General features: G+C 40.6%; 1 protein-coding gene across 1 annotated transcript in view; it reads left to right on the top strand.

Annotated features, from left to right (window-relative positions):
- L3MBTL4 (L3MBTL histone methyl-lysine binding protein 4) overlaps positions 1-13,510 on the top strand; it is a gene marked incomplete at its 3' end in the record, with an annotated part of 382,269 nt that overhangs the window by 61,818 nt on the left and 306,941 nt on the right. Inside the window, 1 exon segment of the mRNA XM_081252127.1 lies at positions 495-549. Coding sequence (XP_081108253.1) covers positions 495-549 — 55 coding nt within the window.

A 13,510-nucleotide genomic window follows, 5' to 3' on the forward strand; every position in this document is an offset into this window, starting at 1 on the left:
CCTGATGCACTGCTGGCTCCGTGGACAGAAGCTCTACCTATTAGGGTCGCTTGTGTTTGTGGTTTCTTCGCAGGCATCTCTGAAGGCATTTGCCCATTCTGTGAGGGTTGGTTGGGCTAAACTTGGACCTTAACTGAGCCTCATATAAGCTGTAGCAGGTGCCGGCAGGCCGAAAGCCAGGGGAGGATGGAGGGCTTGGCGGGGGCAGGGGACGCCCTTCTTCCCTCAGCCAGCCTTTGAACCTTCCTTTCTGTCATATTTGAGCCAACAGAGAATTAAGACAATAACAAAGGGTTCCTCCCACTTCCAAATGGGTGGTGGTGTGGCACCCCCCCTCCCCCGTCCCTCTGCTGCCGGGCACTGGCTGCTGATGTAGGTCCCCTCCATTCACAGCGCTCTTCATGGCTTGGCTTCCAGCAAACAGAAAAGTCAATTTTCACTGTTTTAAACAATTACCCAGAAACAGGGTCTAAACCACATTTTCTGTGTTCTAGGAGCAAGCTGAAGAAGAAAAGAAGCTCAGGGATGGTGTGACCCCTCTGAGTCACGGTAATTGTCACCACCCTTTACAGTTTTGCTTTATAATGAATTACTTTTAAGTGACAGTTTTATTAGATAGCTACAGTTGGTTTAGGTTTATTAATTTAAATCTATAATAATAGTATCGCTTGTTGACAGTGTCACATGCTCCCCTGTAGGCTTCATCAGTGTCATCTAAGACTTTCAAATATGTATATCAAGAAAGTCTGAAGCTCTTAACTCATTTATTTGCCTTTGAAAAAAGAACTGATTTGTAAACTTTCCCTGTGAACAAGAAAACAAATGATGCTGCTTAGTTTTTTAATAATTCTTTGTTTAAGCTTTTCCCCCATTGGTTTAATCTTCTAATGATGGCATTCGTACTCTTCTATTGGAGTCATGTTTTACAGGAGGTTGTACATTTGCTCCAAGATAAATGTCCCTCATTATGGTTTTTAATACATCCATAGGTTTTAGATAACAGCTTTTTAATATTCAACTAATTCTCTGATGTTTTAAATTTAAATCAGCAATTGCAGATGCTATTTCCCTGGAATATATATTCCATATATATTGTGATTACTGCTATACAAGCAGGCAGCTGTTATTAAATTTTCTGTAAAATATAGTTGAATGTCCAACATTTGTGCTACTCTTGGTGGGAAAGAAGCATGTAAATTTGATAATTCTCCTCTAATGAACTTTTAAAGTACCATAAGTATTTAAGTTTCTTTCCCTCCAATAATGGAAACAACTGAAAATATCTTAAAAAATTACAAACAAGATTTGAGGTTTTTAAAGACCATATATAATGCTTAGTCTTGGCACGCAATATTGAAAATTTGTGATCTTCTACCTAAATGATTTTTAAAAATAAAAGTTGTTTTCTATTAGAAGCAAAATATACTGCTTTAAATTTCTTTTCTTCTTTTGCTGTCACCCCAAGTCCCATCATGTTCTTTGCTGAAAAAGCAAAATAGAATACAGTAATTTGACAGTTATGTTATTTGATGCTCAGTTTCATTGAAATACACTCCAGTTATGCAACACTGGAATTCTAGAAATAAATTTGGACTGTACCTGGCCCCAACAGCAGGGTTTTTTTTTTTAAAACAATTGTTTTTCTTCTCAGAGGTTGTGATTTATTATGTTGTTGTCTCTCCCCTGCAGCTATATTTTCCACACTAATGTAAATTGTTTTAGATTCTCTTATTCCACAGTTGGAGCATTTATTCTAGGAAAAGAAAAGCAGACTTAAGCCAACAAATTAAAAATATTCAGTCCTCAAAACTAAGATTTTTTGGTAATTTAGTATTTATAGTTTTCATTGTAGCCAGTTACAAGTTTATCTTAAGTAGTTTTTCAGTTTTACTAGGAAATAGCTTTTTGCTGTTGTTTTTCCTTTGCCAGACTTATTTTGTAGTTAGTGGTCCAATCCCCAAAGTGTCATCCTGTGGCTTGTTCTTCTCCAAGTCTGACACTGGTGTCATTGGTGTTTTCCCCAGCTGTGGAACATCGCTAAATGTTTAGAAGAAGGATGAGATTTGGTTTGTGTATACAGATGCTGCAAACTGCTCGTTGAATACAAATTGAATTATTTGAGGGGCTTTTGAGGATTTATATTTTTACTACTTTTAATGCGATAAAGGAAACTATTCCCTGAATTGCCTCCTGTCTTGGTATTATAATGGGGATCTTCCTCCTATAGTTCCTGGAAATAGTTTAATCTTTTCTGTAGGCTGCTTGCTAAACAAAATAGATTGAGTCACTTACCTTAGGCCTTAAAAATAATAACAAAAGAAAAACAAAAACTGTGTACTCATACATATTTATATGTGAACAGAAAATTGTATTGAAAAATAAACAATTTCTGTAGTGATTTTACAACAAGCAAGGCATTTCTTTGGAAATCACTGCAAACTAATTTATTGAATGCCCAATCTCTGTCACTAACACTGACCTCTGTGTTACAGATGATGAAGCTTTGAGGGGCCATTTGACTTACGTAGGGTAAAACTAACTAGTTAGTGGTGGATCCAGGGTTTGAGCCCACATCTAGCAAGTTCTAAATCCTGTGGTCTTTCTACTTTACCTGTGGTCTTTCTATTTTATCATTTCCCCTTCTCTGTAGCTATTAAGACTAAGGTAGAGAAAATTGGAATCTTGCTTAGAAGTGGGATGGGAAGAGTAACTGCTAATAGTTAAAGTATTAAGCATGTCTCATATGGCCCTCTGTGTCCTTGGGGACTGGCTGGACTAAATTTTTCTTGACATAGTCATGCTATGAGATTAATTTTTTGGTTCTTTTGGAAACTCTCAGCTATATTATTCGTATATTATTCAAAAAATTTACCAACTGTCTTAGATACCCTTAAGAGCAGACTTGTCTTGGTAAGAATTATTTACTAATAATTATGTATGATGGAGTTTATAGAATTAGTATTGTCAATCACTATATAATCCCAGACCTCTACATTTGAAGTCTCCAAAATAAAAACAACTGATTTCTTCAGTTGGACAAGTGATCTGGCTTTTTCCCTTCGTAATTTTAAGTGCTCTTTTAAACTAATGCTAATATTTCTTTCGTTTAATGTTAGGACTGTGAGGTCTTTATAATCGTAAAAGCAGTAGAAGAAATTATAAAGGAATATGAGATATATATACATCCAAATTAAACTGTGTACGCCAAAGAACCTCATAATAAATAAAATTAAAATGGAAATAACAAACTGGCAAGTATTTACCACAACTACAACTTGCAGAAGGTCCAAAATAGATAAAGGAAGTAGAAAAAATAATCAGATACACTAAAATATCAGTGCAAAAACAGGCAAAAGGCATTAGGAACTAAGTAATTCATGGAAGAGGAAATGAAAGTAGCTAAAAAGCAAATATGTTTAAATATATTCAGTCTCACTAGAAAACAAAGAAAGACAAATTTAAAAGCAACGATGAACATGTTTTAAGCTACCAACTTAGTCAGCAAAGTGCTAATGCCCCCTTGCTGGTGGGTCAGGGAAATAGGCTCTCTGTACATTGCTTCTGGGAGTATAAGTTGGCTCTTTCGTTTTGGGGGGCACATTGATAGTATTTATTAAAAATGTTAAGTCAACATTTCCTTCAACTCAGGGACTCCACTTTTTGGAATTACTTAATGAAATAAGCATGAGCATTTAATTTATGCATATGATACTCATGGTACTATTTATAAATGGAGAAAAGTTGGAAATAATCTAAATGTCCAACAAATGTGGAATAGGTAAAACATTGTGGTACAATTTTGTATAGACAGTTGTGTAGTCATGTAAATGCTTTTGAAGAACTTTAAATTATATGGAAAGGAAAGCTTATGAAAAAATATTAAGGGGACACTGCCCCACCCCCACCAGGAGGGATTATTAGTCTCAGTGATGGTTTTAAAAAAATCTCATATCTATAAATGAGAAAAAAATGTTAAAAATTGTTATTTCTCAAGCTGTGAGATAAAAAGTATATTTTCTACGTTTTCCAAGTATTTTTTTACGATTAGTAATCACGTTAGAGTCAGCCAAATATTAAAGAAATAAATTCAGAAATTCCTGAACACTAAAAACTTCCATTTGCGGGTGGTATTGTTGGAATATCTGTTCTTAGATTTATTTCTTTTTTTGTAAGTAAACTTTTTATTTTGGATTAACTAGATTTAGAGAAAAGTTGCAAATGTAGTACAGGGATAGTCCTGTATATGCTTCGCCCACTATCTTCTGAGGTTAGTATCTTACATGACCTCAGGACATTTGTCAGAACTAAGAAATTAATATTGGTATGTCAGTGGTCACTAAACTGAAGACTTTATTCAAATCTCACTAGTTTTTCTACTAATGTCCCTTTCTTCTTCCAAGATCCAGTCCAGAACATCCCTTTGCAGCATCACTGCACACACATCTCCTTTACTTTAAAGTCTCTCATGTTGTTCTCTCATGGCCCGAGCTGGCCGGTAGCATCCAAGTTTCTTGAGGCCTCCAGTATTTTCTCCCTGGCCACCACTCATCCCGTGTCCACCCTCGGGCACCTACACCCTGCCACTCCCCTGAAGCTGCTCTTGCTTAGCTCACCAGGGCCTCGGGGATGGCGGTTAACATTTTGTGGGTTGAATGGAACCAGGGACGTCCCAAATCAATGGACGCTTTCATGCTGTTACTTGTCTTACTCTTTGGATTTCACTTAGATGTTAAAAATGAACCCGTCTTGGTCCCTCTGATGGTCAGCCTGCTTCTGCTGCAGCCCCTCCTCCTGCAGCGCCGTCATCCACCTGCAGTCAGTCCAGATCCTGGACACACCCTGGACCCCTCCCTCTCACTTACCCTGGAGCCTGGCCACACGGTCACTACCCTTTCTCTACTCATCCTTCTTGATTTCTCTCAAGTCATATCCTCCAACTTAGAGCTGCCTCTGGTCATTTTTCTGTTGTTCACTCTTTATACCCTCTCTAACCCAATGGAAACTGAGCTGAGATCCTGTTAGTCGAGGGCCCTGGGTCCTCTCTGTATAGTAGCATTCGAGGCTTCTCACCGTCTGCACTTGCCCATCACGTGCCACCACCCGCAGTCGTTGGTTTGCTCGGCTGAACAGAACCTGCAGTCTAGACCATGCTGTCTGAAGAACCGTTCCTTCTGCCTGGAGGATCCTTCCTCAGGCCTGAACCAAGTAGCCGGCTCCTTCAAAACCCAGTATCTCCCCTACTTGCCTTATTTTGTGTTTTTCTCCCTATTCTATGTTCTCTCGGCATATCCTAGGGCATTTGGTTTGAAGAAATTTTTTATGTGATGCTGTATCTCTCACTTAAGTTAGCATCTTTTAAAAAGACGTATAATCAGGTCCAGTCCAGCCCATAGGAACTGTTGTTTAGTATGCTGAAGTAATGATTTACTAAAACTCTCAAGTATTAATTAGCTAAATGGCCTGAAGAAGAATTAACACAGCTTCTAAAAGTGCTTAACACTTCCAGGGAGTAGTTTCTATGCTGGGGCATGTGGCTAATTAAGTGACTGTGAAAGATTCAGAGGGCCCCTTGAGCATTATCCCTGCAGTCTTCTGTTAGAGTAACTGGTCTGCTTCCTGGGTGTACACACAGAGGTGCTTTCTTCCAAAATAGTTACATGCCAGTGGAACTAATGTCTGCGCTTTTTAAACGTTGTGAGAGATGTGTTCATTTCCACCATGGTGATTCTCTACCTAAGAAAGCATATCAACATCAGAAAAGTGAAAACCAAATCAATTTTAATTTAGAAGATTCTTATCTTCGGATGGCATTTACAGTCATTAAATACGCAGTTAAGTATTCAGGCATTTGGGTATTTGAACCTAAAGAACTGCATTTTCATTGAGCCGTGAAACTGTCACTGGAGGATGAGCAGGGGACTTCTTTCTAACTAATGAGCTTTTGGGGGGGAACATCAATAACTGAAGCATCCACATGCACTGCAGCAAAAGTACTCCTCTGTAACAAGTAGCTCTCAGTAAATGCTTTCAAGTAATTTATTTGCTGTTGATACTAGTTTACAAATGAGCTAATCTTTGAATTTAACTGATTAAGTTGCCAAACCTCTCCTCTAGTTTGCTGTCCCTTCTGGGTGGATGAGTGGTGGTGTGTATGTATACACTCTCGCAAAGGAAAAGAACATATTTGTTTTCTTCCTGGAGTCAGTCAGTAGATGATACAATGAATGAAACTGTATAAAGTACAAGATAGGGCAAGGACCATGTTCACAAAGCCTGTCTTATAAAGACAGTTTGTATGGGCCCTGTTGAATTATGTTATTTATTTTTAATTGAAGTATAGTTGATTTATTATGTTGTGTTAATTTCAGGTGTACAGCAAAGTGATTCAGTTATATACATATATATTTTTTCAGATTCTTTTCCATTATAGGTTAGTGTAAGATGTTGAACACAGTTCCCTGTGCTATACAGTAAATCCTTGTTGCTTATCTATTTTATGTATAGGTGTGTGTATATGTTAATCCCAAACTCCTAATTTACCCCTCCCTGCTCTTTCCCCTTTGGTAACCATAAGTTTGTTTTCTATGTCTGAGTCTGTTCCTCTTTTATATATAGATTCATTTGTATTATTTTTTAGATTCCACATATGAGTGATATCATATGATATTGGTCTTTCTCTGTAAGACTTACTTCACTTAGTAGATATCTCTAGCTTCATCCACGTTACTGCAAATGGCATTATTTCATTCTTTTTTATGGCTGAGTAATATTCCATTGTATTTACATACCACATCTTCTTTATCCATTCATCTGTCAGTGGACACTTAGGTTGCTTCCATGTCTTGGCTATTGTAAATAGAGCTGCTATGAACGTTGGAGTGCATGTATCTTTTCGAATTATAGCTTTCATCTTTTCTAGATATATGCCCAGGATTGGTATTGCTGAATCATATGATAACACTATTTTTAGTTTTTTAAGGAACCTCCATACTGTTTTCCGTAGTGGTTGCACCAGTTTACATTCCCACCAGAGGGTTCTCTTTTCTCCACACCCTCTCCAGCATTTATTGTTTCTAGATTTTTTGATGATGGCCATTCTGACTGGTATGAGGTGATACCTCACTGTAGTTTTGATTTGCATTTCTCTAGTAATTAGTGATGTTGAGCATCTTTTCATGTGCTTGTTGGCCATCTGTATGTCTTCTTTGGAGAAACGTCTATTTAGGTCTTCTGCCCGTTTTTTGATTGGGTTGTCTGGTTTTTTTGGTATTGAGTTGTATGAGCTGTTTGTAAATTTTAGATATTAACCCCTTGTCAGTCACATCATTTGCAAGTATTTTCTCCCATTCTGTAGAGGCTTTTTGTGTTTTCTTGGTGATTTCCTTTGCTTTGCCAAGGCTTTTAAGTTTGATTAGGTCCCACTTGCTTGTTTGTTTATTTATTTATTTATTTGGCTTTTATTTCTTTTGCTTTGGGAGACTGATCTAAGAAAATATTGCTATGACTTACGTCCGAGAATGTATTGCTTATGTTCTCTGCAGGAGTTTTATGATGTCATGTCTTATATTAAGGTCTTTAAACCATTTTGAGTTTATTTTTGTATATGGTCTTTTAATTTAGACGGTACTTAATATTTTAATTATCCTTTTTTGTATATGTCCTCTCTTGGTTTGTCATCTTTTGGTATTGTAAAACCAGCACAGTCTTTTTAAAAACCTACTGAAGTTTCTTGATAATAAACTTTGTCAATTATATGTATTGAAAAAATTCTTTAATTCTGTGAATCCTTTAATAGTATATGAAAGCAGACACCGTCCTAAATTTTTACTTCAGTAGAGAACTTACTGAGGAGCCTTCAGATTATTTATGCTCCTAATTTGTCCTGCAGAGGACAAATTGACCCCTGTCATTAGGGGTCCCTAGTGGGCAGTAAGAATCTTGAACTCTGGAAAGGGGACTGAGTACCCTGATTTTTAGATTGATTTAGCAGAAGAAAATGTCACGGAGCAACACTTACTTCCAGTGGAGACGTGTGAAGCCTTCAAGCCCCGGGGGCCTCGCCGAGTTCTAAGGAGGGTGGACCTGGAGATGTCCAGCTTCCATCTCCTGCCCGAATGGAACCCCGTCCTCCCTTCCTGCATGCTTCTCAAACCAGAGACTTTTGTTTCCTTTTGAGATTGAACCAAAGGATTCTTGCCACGAATGTGCTTTGCACTTTTAAAGTATATTTGATTTTTGTTCAGCTTAATTACCTTCTGCTACAGAGATTAAAGCTGCTCCTTTGGGGGCACTTCAGTGTTCATTTGAACCTACACTATTTCATGTGAAATGTTTTATATGGACAAGTGGCTTATTAGCTGCCTGTGTTTAATAACTGTGCCCTTCACACTGTAGAGTGAAAGCATTTTTTCTTTTCCTAAATACATTAAAACTTTTTTGGAAACTATGTCAAACTTATGGAAAAGTTGCAAGTATGGTTTAAAGAGTTTTTCCCGACGATCAGAGAGCAATTTGCCAGCCTGATACCTCAGTATGTGTTTCCTGCAAACAAGACCACGCCTGACACGACTAGGACAAGCCATTCAAAGTGGGAGGCTCCTGCCACGCAGGCTGCAGACCCCAGTCAGCCATCAGAGCTGCCCCGATAATGCCCTTGGCAATGGTGGACCCAGCTCAGAGCACACACCGTGTTTAGTCGCCTGTCCCTCCAGTCTGGACCAGTTCCTCAGCCTTCCCTGGACTGGTAGGACCTTGACACGGGTGGAGGTAACAGGCCACTTAGTCTGTAAATGCCCCTCATTTTGGGTTTGTCTGGTATTTCCTCATGATTAGATTCAGGTTCTGCATCTCTGGGGGAATATCACAGAAGCGGTGCTTTTTCTTCTGGTGGCATGACCAGTTGCACATGATTCTGATTTGTCCAGTTTCTGCTGATAACTTTTGTCTCTTGATGGTGAAATGGTGTCTGACAGGTTTGTCAACTGTAAAGTTATGTTTTTTTTGAAATAATAAGTGTTTTACAGAGAGATAATTAAAAGGTATAAATATTCTATTTTTCACCAAATTTTCTATTTATATATTTAATTTAATTTATTTTTTAAAAGATTTTTTTGATGTGGACCATTTTTAAAGTCTTTACTGAATTTGTTACAATATTGCTTCTGTTTTATGTTTTTTGGTTTTTTTGGCCTTGAGGCATGTGGGATCTTAGCTCCCCGACCAGGGATCAAACCTGCACCCCCCTGCATTGGAGGGCAAAGTCTTAACCACTGGACCACCAGGGAAGTCCCTATTTATTTATTTTAATGTGGACTTAATGGCTCCTTATTTTATTCATTGAATTTAAATCAATTTCTGTTATTTTGGTGCTCAAGCGGAGCCCAGTTTCGTCAGTAGGGACCCCTGCAAGTTGGTTTTGGTGTCTTTGTGATGTGTCTCTGTTACTCTCTGAGTAACATCTGTTTGTGCATTTATACACACAGAGATTTATGCATTGCGTATATGTACATACACAGGCTTTCTGGCACTGTTGAGTTTTATATGTCAGTCTATCTCTGTATACTGAAATCCCTGAATTCACAGTGATGCCTCCAATTCCAACCTGATCCCACAGAATTCACTCTAGTTTTCTGCATTTAAGTATTTGAGTCTTGGTTTTTGACAGCGAGCAGTGCGGCTGCTGTTACCCTGCGTGTTTGCCTATTCGCTCACCCTCCTCTGTATTCTGGTCCTCTCATCGCTGCCGCCGACCCCTCCCGGACTCAGGCCCCGCCCTCTGCCAGCAGGGCGGTGGCTTCTGCTTCTGGAATATTTCTCCAGTCTGCTACTCCTTTCATCTTCCTTAACTGGAAGTCCTTACTCTTCTCCCCGCCCCTCCCTCCCTTGCATTTCAACGTAAAGCCCCAAGTTGTGATGCCCAGGGGAAATCCACCTGCATCCATGCTGTCATCCGTCGCCTGGACGTCCCCACCGATGTCCTCAGAACTGCGCTCGAGATGACCTGACCCACCTCATCCTGCCCACACGTCCACCCTGCTTTGCTTGAAACCTTTCAGATGCCTCCTGTTGCCTGGTGGGTAGGATCCGGGCAGACCCTGCCGAGGTCTCACACACACAGACTCTGCCCTTTCCCCTCCTCGGCCTGGTCTCAGCCGTGTGCCCACTCACCCCTCATGTTCTGGCAGCGCTGGCCTTGTTTCCTGGGGTGCTGCCCCAGTGCCCCACACCTGCTGTTCTCCCTGCCTGTCCCTCTAGGGCCGCCTTTGGCCTGATCATCGTGTCCGTGTGTTGCTAATGCCCGCTGATCCTTGGGTTTGGGCTTTTGAGCCATGTGTCAGGAAGGCTTCCCCTGATCTCCTGGACTAGGCCGGGCGGTCTGTTCTGTGCTCTCAAGGCCCTATGTTCTATAAAAGCACTTGGTTCATAATTGTATTTTGGATTATTTCTCCATTAGGTTTTAATGCTTGAGAGTGAGGCCTCATGCCTGTTTTTGTCCACAGTTGTGTCCATAGAGCCCAGCACATAGTGGGTCCTCCATACGTGTTTAGAGAAGTGACTAGAGAAAGTGGTTGACGAGGCCAAGAACTGGGGGGACCGGTGGGGAAGACCGTGGGTGCTGTGCTCTGCCATGTGGATGTCGGGACTTGGGCTGTCACTGGAGAGGGCTGGAGTGCGTGTGGGCAGAGGAGGGGGTGGAGGGAGCTGGGTGCCCACGAGACAGGCCTGCTGGGCTCTCACAGGCCGAGAAGACTCCACAGATCCCAGAGGGAGGAGCCTTGGGACTGGTGGGTGGCTGACTTCAGGGTGGAGGAGCCACCCCAGAGCCAGTGTGGATGCTGCTCACTGACCTTAGATACACGGGGGTTGCACTCGAGGGACGAGGCTGGGCTTTCGTGTCGAGACTGAGGGTCTGCGGAACATTCCAGGGGTTTGGTGAGAGGGGTGGAAGGGATCGTCAGGTGTGTAGGTAGTGGTGAACCTGTGAGTGCAGGGAGACCTCTCTGGAGAGTACGTTGAGCAGAAGGCTGAGGATACCCGCCCCGCCGTGGGGAGAGGAGGAAAAGCCAGCGAGAATCTCAGACGGAGCCCCCAGAACCAGGGCCAGGACCCCGCACAGGACTCGACGCACACTTTCTATCCAGAATGGATCGGTCTCTGTGATGGAGATGTTGCATATGTTGCTTTATGCAATTAAGCATAAAGCTATAGAAAGCCAGGTTTTAGAAGTTTATGACACTGCTATTTTAATTTTGCTGTGTGTTAAAAAGTATTTTACTGAGATGAGCCTATGGTTTGCCATTTTCTTTGTACTTTTAATTATCTGTCATTGTCTTCACAGGGCTTGGTATCTTAGGAGAAATTATTTTTCGCTGATAGTTGTCATAATTAATTTTTTATAATAGCAAGTCTGAATTCAATAATTCAGGGTGTAGTTTGACAAGGAAGCTATATTTTATGGATGATTTTTAAAGCACAGAAAGGATCCTTGGGAATTGAAACCAGCTATTTAAATTAGTGCACATTTATGGCTTATCAGAGTGATGGGGCCATGAAATAAGACATTTATGCCAAAACTAAACCTTGGGGAAATCACTTTTTTCATATTTAGAATGATTAGCTGATTTATTAGATACTTCCCAGCCCGAAGCTTTATGGCTATATTTAAACCTATTTTGGAGAGTTAACATCATAAGCTTTCTGTACAGAAAATGCTAGGATAGTGCAAGGTTTTTGTAGACAACATGTGCTGTTATAAATTAGTTTCCCAAGCATCAGCTTAATGGGACAGGAAAATATTAGCTATGGATGTGTTTTTAAACTTCTTTTATAATTTCTGTATTTTATACAGTGAACCTCAGTTCAAATCAGAGAATACAGTAAATGCTATGTGATACCTCTTGTCCTAAGCTATTTTATTATTTGTGGATTCCTACTTATTTTTCAGGCTAATGAAGTACGATTATTTGATCCATTTGTTGAGCATTTAGAAACTTTTTGGTAGTGAGTTTGAACAGTTTAGTAAATATCAGTTATTCCTGATTACAGTTCAGTGTTAGTTTCCTGTAACCATGACTTAGCAGTTCCAACAGCAGAAGTTTGTTGTCTTCTGGTTCCTCGGGTTAGAAGCCTGACATGGGTCCCACTGGGCTAAAGTCAGTGGGCAGGGCTGCGTCCCTTCCAGAGGCTCAAGGGGAGGAACTGTTTCCTGCCTTTTCCAGCTTCTACGGGTCACCTGTACTCCTTGGCTCGTGGCCCCTTCCTCTGTCTTCAAAGCCAGCAAAGGAGCATCTCTCGGGTTTTTCTGTCATAGTCACATCTTCCTCTGACCACAGTCAGGAAAACTTCTGCACTTTCAGGGACCCCTGTGATTATATTGGACCCACATGGATAAGCCAAGATGATCTCCCCATCTCAAGAAGCTTAATCACAGCAGCAAAATCACTTTTGCCATATAACATAGCATGTTCACAGTTTCTGGGGATTAGGGTAGGGCCATCTTTGGGGGCTGTTATTCTGCCTCCACAAGTTCTTAAGTTGCAGAATCACTTTGAGCCTCCTTGCAGGAAGTGGGAATTATCATGTACCTGTTGCTAAGGGAATGGCACCATTATTGAGCTCCTTTATTTTAGGGTTTTTTAGTCATGAGGTCTACAGTTACTGCACTTTCCTGTTGCATGTACACAGCATTAATATTCTAGTCAGGACCAAGGGGCTCTCATAACAAAAGAGTCCTAAAGAGCTCAGCGGCAAAGAGGCCGATGGGGACTAATGAAATCTTTGCTGCTGCTTTGAATATGCTTTTCAGGAATTTAATTTCACAAAACTGTTCTAAATGTTTTTACATTATAAATTTTCTTTAAACAGTGCTAATTTATCATTCAACTAATAAAAGTACTCTGTTTTGCCCTAAATGGTCTGCTAGTGAACTGAAATTCAGTGTTCCTTCATGGATTTTAAACTTACATTCCCTGAGAATGATGAGTGTTTTGAAGGTTAGCAAGCTGTGAGGTTAAGATATGATTTGGGGAATAATTTATTTTAAACACTTTCAGTGTCAAGAGAACAAACAATCTCTTTTTTTTGGGGGGGGGCTGCATTGGGTATTTGTTGCTGTGCGAGGGCTTTCTCTAGTTGTGGCGAGTAGGGGCTACTCTCTGTTGTGGTGCGCGGGCTTCTCATTGTGGTGGCTTCTCTAGTTGCGGAGCATGGGCTCTGGGTGTGCGGGCTTCAGTAGTTGTGGCATGTGGGCTCAGTAGTTGCGGCGCTCAGGCTCTAGGGCACGCAGGCTTCAGTAGTTGTGGCGCACCGGCTTAGCTGCTCCGCAGCACTTGGGATCTTCCCCAACCAGGGCTCGAACCTGTATCCCCTGCATTAGCAGGCAGATTCTTAACCAGTGCACTGCCAGGGAAGTCCCTAAACAATCTTGAATAATATTTTAAGTATGTCCATTAATTGAAGTCCAGCAGGGGATGTCTTGAGTAGAGGAAACTCTAAATTCTGATCGACAGAA

The sequence above is a fragment of the Mesoplodon bidens genome (assembly GCF_964165515.1).
Source record: "Mesoplodon bidens genome assembly, chromosome: 13".
Classification (NCBI taxonomy): Eukaryota; Metazoa; Chordata; class Mammalia; order Artiodactyla; family Ziphiidae; genus Mesoplodon; species Mesoplodon bidens.